This window comes from Cyrtonyx montezumae, unplaced genomic scaffold (assembly GCF_038088225.1).
Source record: "Cyrtonyx montezumae isolate F1298 unplaced genomic scaffold, pur_monq_1.0 scaffold_34, whole genome shotgun sequence".
Classification (NCBI taxonomy): domain Eukaryota; kingdom Metazoa; phylum Chordata; class Aves; order Galliformes; family Odontophoridae; genus Cyrtonyx; species Cyrtonyx montezumae.
This window is the reverse complement of record NW_027072039.1, coordinates 687617-706451: the sequence shown is the minus strand read 5'-3', so window position 1 is coordinate 706451 and position 18835 is coordinate 687617. Positions and strand designations below refer to the sequence as shown.

Genomic DNA, 18835 nt, shown 5'->3' with positions numbered 1-18835 from the left:
CTTCACAAAGAAATAGTATAGTTGATAGTATATTTTCAGTAGTTCTATATAGACAGTATACAAATAACACAAAAGAGAGGATAGCTCACCTTCAGGATGACAAGGCCCACAGGGGACACCACATGGGAAAGATCTCTAATGGTGGTCAGCCCTTAAATGGGGGTTTGGGAGAGGTGGAGCCAGGCTCCATCCCTTCCAATCACACAGGTATATCACCTCCACCTGTGGCCCCATGGCTGACTTGGTGCTCACCTCAGGTGACCAATCAGTGGTTCAGGTTGTGATTCAGCAGTTCCCATACAGCGGGTAGTGACAGAACAAGAGGAAATGGCTTTAAACTGGAAGAGGGTAGATTACGACTAGATATCAGGAAGAAATTATTTACCGTGAGGGTGGTGAGACACTGGAACAGGTTGCCCAGTGAGGTTGTAGATGCACACTCCCTGGAAGCATTCAAGGCCAGGCTGGATGGGGCTTTGAGCAATCTGGTCTAGTGAGAGGAGTTCCTGCCTATAGCAGGAGGGTTGGAACTGGATGATCTTAAAGGTCCTTTCCAGAAGATGGTTTGGGTGAACCATACTCTGATCTTCATTCTGATGGGCGGTAGGTGGAAGAGTAGACCGTCACCCTCCTCTTCCTGCTGTAGGTGTGGTGGAGGACCCCTCCCCTTCTGCTATAGTGGGCAGGGGGAGGGGAGGAAGGGCTGTGCCAGGCTCGTGGCTCTTCCTGGTGTTGTTTATAGGCTGCGGCTACTTCCGCTACGCGCTTAGAAGTAGTGCGATCATGGCGGAACGCCGTCAGCTTTCTCTTTATGTAAAGTGTCTCTGCTGTAGACCCGGTTACGGTTCGGGGTGTAGGCTAGGCCAGCAGGCGGGCGATACCGGGCCTGGGAGCGGAACGTTCTGCGCCGATACATCGTCATCAAGGGCAGCAGCTGCTGCCGCCGCTGCCCTGGTACTGCTGCCCCTCGGCAGGACGCAAAGCCCCGAATCCTTGCTGGATATTGCAGCTCGCAAGGTGGCAGAGAAGTGGCCTTTCCAATGGGTGGAGGAGCGGTTCGAGCGGATTCCGGAGCCAGTGCAGCGCAGGATTGTTTACTGGTCGTTCCCTCGCAGCGAGAGGGAAATATGCATGTATTCTTCCTTCAACACCGATGCCGTGGGTTTTACCGCCCCTGGGGGTGCAGCCGCCAGCACCGCGTCTGGTGGGGCCGTAGACGCCGCTGCTGATGAGAGCCGCCTGCCTTTCCGCAGGGGCATTGCTCTGCTCGATGATGGCTGCGTCGATAATGTCCTGCAAGTCGGTGAGTCACCGGTCGGGGCTTCGCTCTGGAGCAGGACCGTCGGCTCGGTTATCTGGGCAAAGGGCACTGCCGATCGCGCTGCGGGTCCTACCTGTGTGTCACATTCCTATGTTGCTAGGAGGTGTAACCTCCGCTTCCACCCTGTAATTCGGACCGTATAACTTAACCTATTAGTCTTCTTCGTCTCCTTGACACGTCCACTACCCGCCGCCCTGCCTCGTCGGCAGCCCCTTCCTACGCCTGGCGCCGCCTTTCGCACTCGGCAGGCAGCGAGCCTGCGAGAGACCGGGCCCTTTAACTCTCGTGTTGTGCCGTTTTCGCTCCCGCTAATCTAGTCTACGTAATCCCATTTGGCTCTGTCCCCTCCTAGGGCTCACCCCCCAGTAATTCGCTGCGCCCCGGATCACAGTAGGGAAGAGATGTCTCCACTGCGCCTCCCCCACCTCCTTGGGATCATTGGTTGGAACTGAATCAGCATAAAGCACCGCACAGGGGTGGGGAGCCGTTCCGTGCTCCAAAATAAATAAATAAAAACGAATGTGAGATCCTAAGAGCGGATCTGTGGTGCGAGGAAAGAGGAGAGGAGCGGGCAGCGGGCGGAGAACTGCGAACAAAGGCATTTCTAGGATAACGGCGAGCCGGAGGGGAGGGGGTGAAATCCGCAGTGGTCGGGGAGGAGGGGGCGACGACGACGGATATGCTCCGGACATTTATTTAGGGGCCGAGGGCTTTGGGAAGAGGTGCTCTATTGCTTATGGTGGGAGCGAGGGCTACTCTTCTTTTTGTAACAACAAAACTTTTCCGTCTGCCGCTGCTCGACCGCCGGCGAGTGCCGTCGATTTACTCCTCTGTCTCCGCTTAAATGGCCCTGGAGGCGGGTGCTCTCTTCCTCTCTTCCTGTGCCCTGTAGGCAGAGGAGGGGGTTGAGGGACGGACACGGGAGACTGTATCCCCGTTCTGAGGGCGAGATCAAACTTCGACGGAATCATGCTTTGTGACTGGCGATGCCCCGCGGAGAAGCCGGCGACCGAACGCTGTTCTTATTTTCATATTTATTTGCGTCCTTTTCTATTGTCCACACCCCTGTGAAAGGAGAAAGCAGACAACAGAAACTGTTTAACTTTTTTTTTTTTCCGCCCACGGTGGAGCGGTTGACAAAGTGGCGGTAGGCAGGGCCGCCCTGTCTGCTCGCGACCTATAAACGTGCACCTCTGCACAACCATTTATTTTCTGAAGGGAAACTCCGTTGCTGTTTTTAGGCCTGCTGCCGTTCTCTCTTCAGCCTAGGGGGATTTCAGCTCTGAGACAATCGTTTTTTCTTTTTTTAAACTAATCAATTATCTTATAAGCTTAATCTTTTGGATTTCTCTTCCTTTCCAAAAGCCTGAGGCATGTCTGGTTCCTCTGAACTGGCAAAAACAGAGATTTAGAAATGCCCGTAATAATCAAGCAGTGAGGCTGTCTACTAATTGTTAAAAGCTGTATGATACTAATTATTACACTAAAACAACACTTAATTTTGAATGATTTTTCTCCAGATAAATTGGCTTAAAAATTTGACAAACATCAAACTTAAGGTGTTATAGGCCTTTCTGCTGCAGCATAAGATTTTGTAATCGCAGCACTCATGCCTCTTAGGTATGAGTGTTGAGTTGGAGGGAAGAAACTTCCAAGAAAAGGAGAAAAATATAAATAATTAAGTGACTGGTACTTACCACAGCTATAGAATGTAATGTTAATATTGCAAGCTGGAAAGCTACCTTCCATGGGGAGGAGGATTTAGCTGAAGTGTCATTAGTACTGAGCTACAGACTTGGTTTTCTAAACTTCAGTGAAATATGATTGGAGAGATGTGAAATTTTACTTTGTTCTTCTAAAAAATTTTATTGCAAGTGCAAAGTAAGCTGAAACTCACTGGATTTGTCTTGATTTGTAAGTAACTTTTAATTTTTTTGCTTTTTTTTCTAGTTCTGTTTTAATGGTAAGTATTTACCTTCTGACTCAGAGGTGCTTTTGTATCTTATTAAAGATAATTATTGCCTCCTTTTTTTCCTCAAATATGAGCTACAAGTCGGTGGTTGCTTTCAAAGCCAGGAGAAGCCATTTTTTCCATCAGGAAGAGAAAGCTTTATGAGACTGTTGCTAACTGCTCTCTAATTATGGCTGAATGCCATCTACACATATTGTAATCAGCAACTTTCATATCCTCTTAGTGGATGATGGTTCCAGTTAATCATTTACTTGTTTGAGTGTCATCAGTATAATGTGAAACCCTGATATTTTGATAAAACTGCACTGAGTATTTTACTAGTAAAGCTGGCACAGGTGTTGTGGTGCTATGGATTGAAATGTACCTCTTAGCAGATGTGACGATCTTTACTGATACATGCAATATATATCTATTTAATGAAACATGTAGGACACATGGATTTAGTTTTCTTAAATATTTTTAATGCAAGTAATACGAAATTATGTGACAAAATAGAGGCAGAAAAAAAAAAACTATTTCAAGACCAAGTTACTAAATGTGGAAAACTGTCAATTTATTTATTTTCCAGTCTTTAAAAATAACAAATCTGCATTTCATAAGAAAGAAAACATTCCAAGATGTGGAAATAAATTTTATATGGTCTTTCCATGTAATTATAAATAGTATAATCAATCTGTAATAAGACAGCTCTAGAACTTACTTTTCTTTTAAAACAAATCATTTTCTCTTTAAAAGTTGTAATGGAAAGTGATTTACTGAAACAATTCTCTTTTTTTTTATTTTTATTTTTTTTTATAAGTTTTATATTGGGTTGACCTAAACAAATTTGTCATTATTTGTTTTAGGTCAGTTTCCATGTTTCTCATGTTTCCTTTTTTCCCTTGGCTTCAAGGCTTTCCTTGCTTCCAAGAAAACAATTTTCATTTTCAAAGCTTGCTTTCAATTTAAGGAAGCTATTCCATCTCTGCATATGATCAGATGAATTGGTATATGGCAATTCTTGAATTTGAGCTAGTTGTCATGCCAGCAGGTGATGCTTTCTCTCTGTACTTTCAGAGATTTAAAAACAAAATTTGTGTGTGAGAGTAGGCTAAAGCAACTAAAATATCAACATTGGACAAATTGATTTTCCTTAAAAACCAATAGCTAGTTATGTTGGGTGGTGTGCTATAAGATCTGTTTGTGTGGGTTTCACTTCTGTGTCATCTGCTGTCTTAGTAATCTAGCTATGTCAAGGCAGATCCTGGAGTTCTGTAGTGATGTAGCAAAATATTGCCACAAAGCTATGGTAGTGTAGGAGTACAGCTGATGCCCCTTAACTTCTTTAGCTGGTTTTCTTTGGGGATTAGATGCAGTAAATTCTCGCACCTTGAAAAGAGAAAAGGAGAGGGGGGAAGAAAGAGCCAAACTATTTTAAATGACAAAAGCTATCCTAACTTTTAAATATTCTTGTCTGTGACAGGAACTCATCTGAAATTTTAAAAAGCTTTCATTTGCAGCAAGAATACAAATTCTACATGAGTTCTGATTGCCTGGAATGCACTCAGTTTGACAGCATGTGAATACTTGAGAACTGTCCAATAACTACACTTGTTCTCCCATAACATCAATTTTTTCCTCTTTATTCACTATCTAAAGCTACCTATGTAAAATGTTTTTCTCAGCTGGTTATGTATGCATCTGTCAAAGAAGCTTCACAACCTTCTGTGACCTGGATCACTAGTGACGTGTGTTGTGTGCTGTATGCTGCTGTGTGTTGTGTGCTGTATGCTGCTGTGTGTTGTGTGCTGTATGCTGCTGTGTGTTGTCTATCCTCCTGTATAGCAATTACCATGAATTATGTGACACCCTTTCAATCCATTACTGTGTTGGCTTGTGACAGGGAGGCAGCCATATGCATCCAGTCTAAGTTGCCTTTGGCCCTACTATTAAAGATCACAATGTGTGGAAAATCTGTCACATAAGTCACTGTCTTTTGAAAATAGCTTTTTCTGACTTAATTCTGCAAATCTGTAAACAGACCAGAGGCATATAGCCTTCTAATAGAATAGTAAGTAAAGTGAAGAGCATTTCTTGGTGGTCAAATTAGAACTGAGGAAATAGGCATGCTGTATGAGCTCTGTGTTACTACAGAAGATTTCTGTGATTCTGTGTGAGTGTTGACCACAATGTCAGTAGTCCGTGTACCAATTAATGGAGGGACTACAGAGCCTCCCACCTCCAATAATCTCCTCCAAGGTGCAAGTAGGCCACACCACTTTGGTCCTACTTGCACCTTCCAGGGCCATTCTATTCTATAGGTACCAGGTTCTAGATTCTCAGGGGCAAGGAGCAGAAGATTATTGTTCTCATTACCAATTTGGGGTCTTGGCTGATGATCAGCACCTGCATTTTGGATCCTAAGAGGGGAGGCACAAGTTGTCTGAAGGCACTGGGTCTGCCTTCCCTAGGTCTTTCAGTCAGGTCCCACAGGGTTTCATGCAATCTCTTAGTCCACCCATTCAAGGTCTCAGTCAAACTTCAGAGCAGCCTTAAGGATGCCATTATAACATTCAATGAGTACTGCTCCTGTTGGATTATATGGCAGATGAAAGCGCTATTTGATGTTGTTCTCTTCTGCCCAGCACTGTACCATCGTGTGTGTGAAGTGTGTACCCTGGTTGGTCTCGATGACTTGTGGAGTTTCATAGGCTGCTATTAACATAGTTAAAGACTTGATTGTATAGGCCTAGTTGGCTTTTGGTATCAGGTAGACCTGCATCAGTTCACTTGTGGTGTTGATACAAGTTACGTATCTGGTCCCCTCAGATAAGAGGAGAGGACCTATATAATCAACTTGCTGATGCGTGGCTCACAGGCTGGTTCGGCCCGATTCTGTGATGATTGGGGTAGGGGACCCACACCCTGGGGAAGGGAAAGGGATAAAGGATAAGGGAGATGGGCCTAGAAACAAAGCAGCAGCAATGATCTGAAGAGGAAAGCTAATTTACTAAATAAGATATCGGAATGCAAAATAATTGGAATTGAAGCTATTAAATAAAATAAAATGAGCAAGTGTCCGATAAAACTGGCTTTCCTTGGCAGTCTCTGAGACCACGGGCTGAAACATGGTCTCTACTAGACAGCGGGTATATTCTAAGAAGACCATGTGTTGCGGTGACCCCAGGAGGATGAACCACGGCTGCGTCAGAACAATCTTCTTAAGATGCTGATGCAAGGACTCAGAGAGACATCAATATGATTATGCAGCTGAGCCAACTTTATTGTGCAGGTTACATACTTTTATACCCCTGAACGCATGCTATTTTTAGAATAATTGCTAAGCAGTGGTTCTTGCTCTATCTTTGTGAGATAAGCAGTGTCCAATTAGTTCCTTTTTTCCTACGCATACCAGGGCCATCTGGTTTCACCGCAAACTTTCTCCCTCATTGTTGTCTTGTCAATGGTGCACCACTTCTCGAATCCAGTGATCCCAACATGCTGTTTTGTTTGCAGTGCTCCAAAGATAAGCACACATGACCTCCTTCTCTAAGCCAGTCCTCCACAATTCTCCCTTTTTCTTTTTGCGCTAACAAAACATCAGAAGACAGTTTGGACAGTAAGTGTTTTTACAATGCCAGGTATTAATTTACTGCAAAATCATAACACAAGTTGCATTAATAACATAATCACGCCTTGTATGCAGCATCATGACCACCTGATTTACAGCTTTCTTCATTTTGTGTAACACTTTGTAACAGCACTGGAAGGTTCATTTAGGTTATCACAACTTAACCATCGTAAGCAACATAACCATCAGGCAGATCAAGCTGCTGAAGTTAAGGTGGCTCAAGTAGACTTGGACTGACAACACAAGAATGAATTTTTTTTAGCATGGTGGGCCCTAGAGACCTTGGGCCATCAATGAAGAGGCGCAACGTTTAAGTGGGCTAGAGACCAAGAAATGGACTTTACTATGGATGCTATTACACAGGTTATCCATGATTGTGATATATGCACCACAATTAAACAAGCCTAGAGGATGACACCTCTTTGGGGGGAAGGGTGATGGCAGAAGTATAAATAAGGGGAGGTGTAGTAGGTTGGTTATATCACATTGCCATGAACTCACGATGGTAAATGTTATGTGCTCACCATGGTAGAGGTACAACTACCACATGATACAACTTGCGGCCATTTCCCTGGGTCCAGTCCATTGCCTGGGAGAAGAGGCGGAACCCCTCTTCACCACAACCTCCCTTCAGGAAGTTGTAGAGTGCAATGAAGTCTTCCCTGAGCCTCCTCTTCTCCAGACTAAACAATCCCTGCTGCCTCAGCCACTCCTCATAAGACTTGTGCTCCAGACCCCTCACCAGTTTTGTTGCCCTTCTCTGGACACGCTCCAGAGCCTCAACATCTTTCCTGTAGTGAGGGGTGCAAAACTGAACACAATACTCGAGGTGCGGCCTCACCAGTGCTGAGTAGAGGGGGATGATTACCTCCCTGCTCCTGCTGGCCACACTATTTCTAATGCAGGCCAGGATGCCGTTGGCCCTCTTGGCCACCCAGGCATGATGTTGGCTCATGTTCAGCTGAGCATCAACCAACACCCCCAGGTCTCTTTCTTCTTCACAATCATCTAGCCACTCATCCCCAAGCCTATAACGCTGCTTGGGGTTATTGAGGCCAAAGTGCAGGACCCAACACTTGACCTTGTTGAACCTCATCTCATTCATCTCATCCCAGCAAAACCAACTTATCTAGATCCCTCTGTATGGCCTCCCTACCCTCAGGCAGATCTATACCACCTCCCAACTTGGTGTCATCTGCAAACTTACTGAGGGCGCACTCAATCCCCTCATCTAGGTCGTCAATAAATATATTAAGATTGGTCATAGTACTGACCCCTGGGGGACACCACTTGTAACGGGTCGCCAACTGGACTTAACTCCATTAACCACTACCCGTTGGGCACGGCCCTCTAGCCAGTTCCTTATCCAAAGAAGTGTATACCTGTCCAGACCACAGGCAGCCAGCTTCCCTAGGAGAATACTGTGAGAGACCGTGTCAAAGGCTTTGCTGAAGTCTAGGTAGACTACATCTACAGCCCTTTCCTCATCCACTAGAGTGGTCACCCAGTCATAGAAGGAGATGAGGTTGGACAAGCACGACCTGCCCTTCATGAACCCGTGCTGGCTGGGCCTGATCCCCCGGACATCACGCACGTGCCGTGCAATCTCACCCAAGATGATTTGCTCCATTACTTTCCCCAGTATCGAGGTCAGGCTAACAGGCTGATAGTTCCCCAGATCCTCCTTATGGCCCTTCTTGAAGATGGGAGTCACATCAGTAAGCCTCCAATCCTCTGGGACCTCTCCAGTTAACCAGGAGCGCTGATAGATGGCTGAGAGGGGCTCAGCAATCACTCCTGTCAGCTCCCTCAGCACCCAAGGGTGTAGCCCATCCGGTCCCGTGGACTTCTGACAGTCCAGATGGAGGAGAAGCTCTCTGACTGCCTCCATCTGGATCACGGGGGGAATATTCTGAGTATGGTCCCAGACTTCCAGATCAGGGCATAAAATGCCCAGCAGATAACTGGTCTGGCTATTAAAGGCAGTTGTAAAGAAGGCATTGAGGACCTCAGCCTTCTCCCTGTCCTCAGTGGCCATGTTCCCTGCTGCATCAGTTATAGGATGAGAAATATCCTTGGTTCTTCTTTTGCTGTTGATATATTTATAAAAGGATTTTTTATTGTCTTTTACTGCAGTGGCCAACCTGAGTTCAAGTTGGACTTTAGCCTTCCTAACTTCCTCCCTGCATACCTTAGCTACTCCCTTGTAATCCCCCCAAGTAGCCTGCCCCTTCTTCCAGAGGACATAGACTCTCTTTTTCTCCCTGAGTCTCAACAGTAGTTCCCGGCTCATCCACACTGGTTGTCTTCCCCTACAGCTCGCCTTATGGTACTCAGGGACAGCCTGTTCTTGCGCCTGTAAGATTTCTGTCTTGAGGAACGTCCAGGCTTCCTGGACCTCTTTACCCTTGAGAAGCGACTCCCAAGGGACGTGTGCTAGAAGCACCCTGAACAGATCAAAGTACACCCACTGGAAGTTCAAGAAGGTAGTTTTACTGGTCACTCTTTTGACATCTCCAAGAATAGAGAATTCTACAATTCCATGGTCGCTCTGCCCAAGATGGTCCCCAACCTTCACTTCTCCCTGTTGCAGTGACCCCAGGAGGATGACCCACGGCCGCGCCAGAACGATCTTCTTAAGATGCCGATGCAAGGACTCAGAGAGACATCAATATGATTATGCAGCTGAGCCAACTTTATTGCGCAGGTTACATACTTTTATACCCCTTGAACATATGCTATTTTTAGAATAATTGTTAAGCAGTGGTTCTTGCTCTGTCCTTGCAAGATAAGTAGTGTCCAATTAGTTCTTCTTTTCCCACACATACCAGGGCCATCTGGTTTCACCGCAAACTTACTCCCTCATTGTTGCCCGGTCAACGGTGCACTACTTCTCAAAATTCAGTGATCTGAACATGCTGTTTTGTTCGCACTGCTACAAAGATAAGCACACACAACCTCCTTTCCTAAGCCAGTTCTCCACATCTCCCACCAGTCCTTCTCTGTTAGCGAAAACCAAGTCTAGCAGGGCACCACCCCTGGTAGGCTCTCCTACCAGTTGCATAAGGAAGCTATCTTCCACGCAGTCTAGAAACCTCCTGGACTGCTTCCTCTTTGCTATATTATATTTCCAACATATATCAGGAAAGTTGAAATCTCCCATGAGAAAAAGTGCTGGCGATCGCGTGACTTCTGCAAGCTGTTCATAGAATGCCTCATCAAACTCTTCATCCTGATTAGGTGGTCTATAACAGACTCCCACCAAGATGTCGCCCTTACAGGCCTTCCCCCTGATCCTTACCCATAGACACTCAACTCTGTCATTCCCAACCCCAAGCTCTTCAACATTGAAACAGTCCTTAATATAAAGGGCCACACCACCACCCTTTGCTGCGGATATCAGGGTCCGAGTGGATTGCTCTCGGGCAGGGAGCACGACAGGACTCAATACATGAACGATCAGGCTTCAGTTTATTACCCTGACAGCCTTATTCTTATAGTGTTTAAGACAGGGGCGTACAGAGAATAGCACACAATCATTGGCTGAGAGCCTCAGAGAAAGACAACTTTAAGCAGTTCCCAACAATTAACAGCAGTGAGAAACCATCCTGAGGGAGGTAACTCTTGTTATCATCCTAATCCTAAGAAACCAGGCAGGAATGCGTAGGCAGCGGGATGTGAAAGGCAGTGCTGGCAGGGCGTCCCCTGTTTCAAAGTGCACTTTTCCTCTCCCACTCGCCACACACCATCTCCTGCTTTTACTTTTCTCAAGGTTCAAACAGTGTAGTTTCCTTTGAGCACCATATCAGTGTGGCCAGTGCATAACACAGAGCCCAAAGGGAACACCTGCTAGCTAAACGGAATAGACTACCAAGGACAGCTTACTCTAAAAATACCTATAGTTACAATTATCAGCAGTCCTGTGAGGCCCTCTTTGCTGAAGGCAGGCTGAACAACATAATCACAGAAGTTTCCCATAGACATCTTGGCAACTTGAGTTGCTCAGCTGAAGCAGTTCATGTCTGCTTTGAGTTGTTTGTCACTTGGCCCAGGAGCATCATGACCTCCTATCAACATTTAATATTTTTCCATGAGTATATAGTCTGTGCTGCAGTGCAAACTATGCTCGTACATATCACCGTGACTTCCCTGCTCCTGCAGCCATTTCCCAACAACCCTTCTTGCCTTGTCTATCCCTTCTGAAGAGCTTGTAGCCATCTATCACAGCACTCCAGTCATGGGAGTGGTCACACCATGTTTTGGTGATAGCAACAAGGTCATAGTTAGTCTGACTCACAATCACTTCCAACTCTTCCTGCTTGTTGCTCATGCCACGTGCATTGGTATAGATGCACTTCAGTTGAGTCATCCACCTCACCCTCAGCTCAAGCAATGTTCCCCTAGGCTCATCTCTTGAGAGGCCTGTTTTGTCCCCTTCCCCTTTTGTAGCTAGTTTAAAGCTCTTTCAATAAGCCCCGCTAGCTCCTGCGCTAGTATTCGTTGCCCCCTTTGAGATAGGTGGGTTCTACAGACAGACAACAGGCCAAGGGCTGAGTAAACTGCCTCATGATCAAAGAATCCAAAGTTTCCCGCTTGACACCAGCCTCTGAGCCAATTATTCATTGCTCGTGCTTTCTGGTCCCGCTCAGTGTCCCTTACTGCCCCTGAAGGTATAGAGCAGAATATCACTTGAGCTCCTGCTCCTTGAACTAAATGCCCTAAACCCCTGAAATATTTTTTCATTGTTCGTAGGCTTGTCTGAGCAATTTCATCACTGCCTACCTGAACCACAAGTAATGGAAAGTAGTCAGATGACCTAACCAGCTTAGGGAGTTTCCTGGTTGTCTCTGACCTGAGCCCCAGGAAGGCAACACACTTCCTGAAGACCCAGGTCAGGTCTGCATATGGGGCCCTCCGTTCCTCTGAGAAGGCCTTCACCTACCACAACCACCCTTCTTTCTTTCCTGTAGGAGGCAGTCTCAAGGCGTGGGGTTGACTGCCTCACCCTAGGCTCTCTCCTAGGCAGATCCTCCACTCACCTCCCCTTCAACCTCCAGCAACTGGAACCTGTTACTTAGAGGGAGCTGGGGAAGCGGGTGAGGGTGTCTCCTGTGACACCAAGTCAGGACTCTCTTCCAACCTTCCCCATCAGTCAGGTCTGTCTGACTGTGACAGTGCAGGGGTTCCACAACCTTTCTGTTTTTTTTTTTCCCAGAAATCTTCCCTCTGGTAAGCCAGCGAGTTACTCCACCAGTCAATCTCCTGCTCACACTCCCTGATGGTCCTGTCTCTAGACCTCATCCTTGAGCTCCACCACCAGGCTGAGCAGCTCATCCACCCACTCACACCTCGCACAGATGGAGTCCCTGCCACTCTCCCCAGGTAGAAGAAGGCTCAGGCACTCCCTGCAGCCTGAACAGCGACATTTCTTGGCAAGCTCTCCGTCTGGGTAGCCACAGTCTTCTTAGAATATGCCCGCTGTCTAGTGGAGACCGTGTTTCAGCCTGTGGTCTCAGAGACTGCCAAGGAAAGCCAGTTTTATCGGACACTTGCTCATTTTGTTTTATTTAATAGCTTCAATTCCAATTATATTGTGTTATTTTGCATTCTGATATCTTATTTAGTAAATTAGCTTTCCTCTTCAGATCGTTGCTACTGTTTTGTTTCTAGGCCCATCTTCCTTATCCTTTATCCCTTTCCCTTCCCCGGGGTGTGGGTCTGTGGGTCCCCTACCCCAATCATCACAGAACTGGGCCGAACCAGCCTGTGAGCCACGCATCAGCAAGTTGATTATATAGGCTCTCTCCCCTTATCTGAAGGGACCAGATATGTATTAAATTGTGTCAACACCGCATGTGAACTGATGCAGGTCTACCTGGTACCAAAAGCAAACCAGGCCTATACTATCTTGTTCAACATCTTCCTCAGTGACCTTGATGAGGGGATAGTGACCACCCTCAGCAAGTTTGCTGATGATATGAAGTTGGGAGGATTGGCTGACACGCCTGAAGGCTGTGCTGCCATTCAGCGAGACCTGGACAGGCTGGAGAGCTGGGCAGTCAGAAACCGGATGAGGTTTAACAAAAGCAAGTGTAGAATCTTGCACCTAGGGAGGAATAATTGCATGCACCAGTACAGGCTGGGGGATGAACTGCTGGAGAGGAGCTCTGTAGAGAAGGACCTGGGTGTCCTGGTGGACGACAGGTTGACCATGAGCCAGCAGTGTGCCCTCGTGGCCAGGAGGGCCAATGGCATTCTGGGATGCATTAAAAAGAGCGTGGCCAGCAGGTCAAGGGAGGTGATCCTCCCCCTCTACTCTGCCCTGGTGAAGCCTCACCTGGAGTACTGTGTCCAGTTCTGGGCTCCCCAGTATAAATAAGACAGGGATCTCTTGGAAAGAGTCCAGCGGAAGGCCACAAAGATGGTGAAGGTCCTGGAGGATCTCCCCTATGAAGAAAGGCTAAGTGAACTGGGTCTCTTTAGCCTTGAGAAAAGAAGACTGAGAGGGGCCCTGATCCAGGTTTACAAATATCTGAGGTGTGGGGGACACAGCGGTGAGGCCAGACTCTTTTCAGAAGTGTATGGAGACAGGACAAGGGCAAATGGCCAGAAACTGCAGCACAGGAGGTTCCACACAAATGTGTGCAAGTACTTCTTTATAGTGAGGGTGACAGAGCACTGGAACAGGCTGCCCAGGGGGGTTGTGGAGTCTCCTTCTCTGGAGATATTCAAGACCCACCTGGATGCCTACCTGTGCTACCTGGTGTAGGGAACCTGCTTTGGCAGGAGGGTTGGACTTGATGATCTCTAGAGGTTCCTTCCAACCCCTATGATTCTGTGATTCTGTAATTCTGAGATAGCTAGGAACTGGATTTCCTTTGCATGTCCTTTCAGTTTGCTCTGTTTAATAGCAAAACCAGCTTGCAAAAGGATCTGGATTATTCTTGAGAACTTCCTCTGCTGTATTGCCCCATGAAACAATGTTATGAATGTGCTGCAGGTGCTTAGGAGCACCACCCTGTTCCAATGCAGTTTGTGTTGCGGTGACCCCAGGAGGATGAACCACGGCCACGCCGGAACGATCTTCTTAAGATGCCGATGCAAGGACTCAGAGAGACATCAATATGATTATGCAGCTGAGCCAACTTTATTGCGCAGGTTACATACTTTTATACCCCTTGAACATATGCTATTTTTAGAATAATTGTTAAGCAGTGGTTCTTGCTCTGTCCTTGCAAGATAAGCAGTGTCCAATTAGTTCTTCTTTTCCCACACATACCAGGGCCATCTGGTTCCACTGCAAACTTACTCCCTCATCGTTGCCTGGTCAACGGTGCACTACTTCTCAAAATTCAGTGATCTGAACATGCTGTTTTGTTCGCACTGCTATGAAGATAAGCACACACAACCTCCTTTCCCAAGCCAGTTCTCCACAGTTTGGAACAACCCATGGCAAATGGTTGGGCTATGTTTCCATGTCTGTGACAAATTATTCCAGGTATACTGAACACTCCTTATGGTGAAAGCGAGCTGTGGTCTTGAAGGTGAGGAAACCAACAAAGTAACTTGACATGCAATTGAGTTATGGCAAGCAGGTATTCCCTTAATTACAGTGCTGGGTGCGTGGGGATTGCTCACCAAACATGCACCCCAATGAGAGAAACAGCTACGTATTTAGAGGAATAGAGACATACATATTCATTGCATTCCAAGGACATGGGCAGAAATTCCACAAAATTATTGACATCTTTGGTGGTCATGGAGTTGAAGCTGATAGTCATTTCCGATGTAAGTTTCCAACCTTCTGCCCGAACTGATTCCCACTGATATTACGTTGGATGAGATGTCTGTTTTGCCATTTTATTTTCAAAAACAGAATGTTTGTTCTACTTAACTTCATTTGTCAACAAGTTTTGTGGCCTCCACATTTCTTTCTTGAGCTTGCATTTATGCTAATCTCCTGTCCTTCAGCTTATATCTCCTTAAGTTGTTTTCACAATCTTCTCATAATTCAGCCTATATTCTGTGGTTGAAGGAATGGAGAAGAATTCATTAGGAATGTCAGTTGTGGCATACCTTTTTGGTGCTTTGTCTCCAATTCAAATTAGAGTTCTAGCATGTCTGGCACTGCAGTGCTCATTGGGGGTGTGACTTCATTCAGGCCATGGTGTAGTCTACTTTCTGCCTCCACTCTCCACTGGCTTTACTCACTGGCCTTACGGGGATATTAAAAGTTTTGCAGATCACTCTCTAACTCTCTAGTTGATGTATCAATTTGTGAACGGGGAGCAAGGAATCCCTGTTAGTGCAGTACTGCTGTCTGTGCACTGTTTCTGTAGCAATCAGTACCTGTTGCTCTTTCACTTGTAGCAACCCCAAAACAGATGGATCTTCTGACAGGCCAGGCAAAACAGACAGCTGCTTAACGTCTGTGTCCACAGCAGCTATTCCAAAAGCCCCTTGAGATCCTTAAAATGCCCCCTTCTGAGGTAATTGATATTAAGAATACATGGAGCCCCTAGGCTCTTTTGCCTGTCTTCACTAGTGAGGCTTATTTTGGGCACCAACAGAGTCAATTCTTGGGAACACCCAAGGGTTTCAAAAAGATTGTTCTCATGGCTGTATAGCAGGTGGAATCACCACTCAATACTGTTGTCTTCTGCCCGGCATTTTATCATTGCACCTGTAAAGCGAGTCCCTTGGTCACTCTCAATAGCTTGTGCTGTCTCAAAGGCAGACATCAATCTCATGAGTGCCTTGATGGTATATGCCTGGCTCACTTTCAGTACTGGATAGGCCTGCATTACCCCACTCACAGGGTCAATGCAAGTTAGGACATAACCTGCCCCCTCAGATTGAGGGTGGGGCCAATATAGCCAACCTGCCCTCTCTATAGAAGATTGCGTCCTCCAGCAAGATGAGGTGCTGTTTAGGGCAACTGTTTTGGTCTCATCTTGGAGCAAGCATCACAGCCTCGGCATGCTTGAGCCATGTCAGATGGTTGTAAGGGCAGTCTCCATGCTTTAGCAGCTGCCCACATACTCTTCTGTCCACTGTGCCACAGCTTTTGGTGCAACCAGCAGGCAATATTCTCAGACAGTGAATTCTCGACCCATCTAACTCAGGCCAGTATGTCAGCTTCATAATTTCCTTGTGACTGTAGGGGTTGGAGACCAGAAACATGGTAGACACATACAGTTCTGTGTTTAACTGTATTCCATATGTCTAACCACATATCTTCACCCCAGATTGGTCAGGTGTGGATAGTCCAATCCTGGGTAGCCCACTGTGCAATCCAAAGAGTGAACCCCCAGTACACAGCCCAACTATCTGCGCAAATATTCAGAACACCATCACCAGGTTCCTCGACAGTTATAACCATCCATACTGCCCGCAGCTCTGCCCACTGGCTGCTCCGACCATCCCCCTCTTTGAACCATATTGTGTCTGTGGCAGGGTGGTATGCTACTGCTCTCTGCTTAGTTGGGTTGCCCTTGCTGGACCGATCCGTGTACCAGGCATCTTCAGGAATAGGATATTTTCCTTCCTGGATGGGACTCTTCTGTGGTAGAGCAACCAAAGCTTGTTTCAGTGCATCACTGTGATACGTTACTGGACCTAGAATGTTCTGAAGCTCTTCTTTCAACGGTGAGGAAGACAGACTACTCCTCGGACTGAGATAGGCGACTCATCGTGCCACCACCTGCCCCACCCCTGTCTTTATGGGACCAATATCCCATAAATATGGGAAGGAGCCTTCTGCAATATTAGGTCTCGCATACCTGCCATAGATTTTCCTGTGTCTGGACTTTCAAATGCATCAGAACACATGGCCTCCCTCATACCCAGTTCTTGAATGTACATTTGGAAGTCCTCCATAGAGGACCATAAACCAGTATGAAGCAGTACATCTTTTTTCTTGATCCATGTTAGACAGCATGCTGCCATCAACCAGTCTTTAATAGAGAAGTTTTCATTAGTACACTGGATGGCAGCATATAATCTTTGCCTCAGGGCTGGATGAACAGTTATAGACACTAGCTTGGACATCTCTGTCCCATTGACTAATATACTCCCAGCTCCTGTATCCCGTAATCTTAATAGCCATGATGGTATGCATTCCCTAAGCTTTTGATAGAATCGTTGTACTAGGTCCATCAACTCATTTGCCGCATATGGGTGAGCTGTTACATGCAAGCATGTTTCAGCAGGGGGCCATTGGTCAGGAGGCACCCTTGCTACTCTATCTTGCACTTCCTTTGTTTTCTGAGTTATAATTGGGTAGATCTCAAATGGATTCATCATAGATGGAGCTTCAAGATTCAATTTAGAGACCTTGTCCTCTGAGGTATCCAGGTCCACTACCTGAAGGACCTGAGTGTCCTCAACTGAAATACTACTTTGTGCTCCATTGGGGCATTTAGTCCTGGTTTTTTGGTTGTTAACATGCCCATTTGCTGCTCTAATCTGTCAGTACACTCCCTTAGTAGTTGGTTCTCAGATTCTACGTTGTTATTCATTACTTCCAGTTGGTGTAGCACCATTACCAGGGGCCAAGCCACAGCAGAAGCAGCTAGCTGGCGCTCCTTTGGAATAAGTACATCATTATCTTAACCTTGGAAATAATCCATTAAACAGATCAGAGAAGGAGAAACAGTCCCCGTAACTGGCAGGGGTCCCCATTTTTCAACAATGGTGGCTAAGCTGTAATAGGGTGATCTCATGATCCCTGGTCAAATCCCAGGGCTTATTTGATCTAGGAGGTGTAACATTCTCCCCCCCAACCCCATTTGAAAATATTCAAAATGAAAGACATATTTGCTGATGCTTTTTTTCCTAAGCCTGCCTGGCTTGGCAATTGTAGGGTGAATATCCCAAATAAATCATATTCACAGAAAAGAGTGAGGAAGATAGTATATTTTGCTAGGCTTACCTGGATGGTAAACAGACATTCAGTAAATAAAGAGAGGCTCATCTTTTGCAGATGGCTGAGGTTCACCAATAACTCCCCAAAGGAGGGATCTCCAACAAGAAGACTTTCCCTGGTGGTGGTCAGCCCTTAAATGGGGTCTGGGAGAGGTGGAGCCGGACTCCACCCCTTCTGGTCACACAGGTGAATTGCCTACACCTGTTCTCCTGCAGCTGACTCAATGCTCACCTCAGGTGATCAATCAGCAGTTCATGCTCTGATTCAACAGATCCCATACAACAGGTTGCAATTTTGATAGGGGAGGGCACCTAATTCAATCATTTCCTTATGGAAGATCTGGAGCATTTTTATAAAAGTTACCAGGGACCTTGTACAAGGGAATCTGCATAAAATGGAGACACTAAAAGGTCATATCTTGAGGTTCCACTCAGGCTGGATCTGACTGGTTGTAACTCAAAGAATGAAAAAACTGCAGGATAGACTGGTGAAGGTGCCCCCTGATGAGTGGTCCCTTGCCCAGACCACACTACATTTTAACAGCTCACCCATATATGGCAGCTGAACTGATGGATCTAGTGCAGCAATTCAGACAAAAACTGAGAGTGTGCCAGCATGACTGCTCCAGTTATAGGATGTGGGAGCAGAAAGCACTGTGGTGAAGGGACTGGAAATTTCAAAACTGGCATCCATTACCACTCACCCTACCCTCAGACAAAGATTATATGCTATCATCTAACCTAACAAGGAAAATAATTCACTGATCAAATGGTTAATGTCTGTGTGCCATATAACACGGCAAAATAAGAGTGACATACCATTAAATAAGGGCCTATGGTCCTCTATGGAGGAATTGCAAAATTATATTTGAGAATTAGGCATGAAAGAGGCAACCTATGGGGATGACATTGAGAGCCTGGATCTGATGAAATTTTCATCAGGAATGAGAGATCTCATCCTGCAACAAGCTCTGCCACAGTAGCATGGTACTTTGGTATCCATACT

The 18835-nt window shown here is 46.2% G+C and overlaps 1 protein-coding gene across 1 annotated transcript in view; it reads left to right on the top strand.

Moving 5' to 3' along the window:
• The first annotated feature begins 783 nt into the window (after positions 1-783).
• Positions 784-18835, top strand: part of LOC136054130 (zinc finger SWIM domain-containing protein 6-like) — a 497031-nt gene continuing 478979 nt past the window's right edge. Inside the window, exon 1 of the mRNA XM_065745211.1 lies at positions 784-1303. Coding sequence (XP_065601283.1) covers positions 784-1303 — 520 coding nt within the window. The remainder of the gene's footprint in view (positions 1304-18835) is intronic.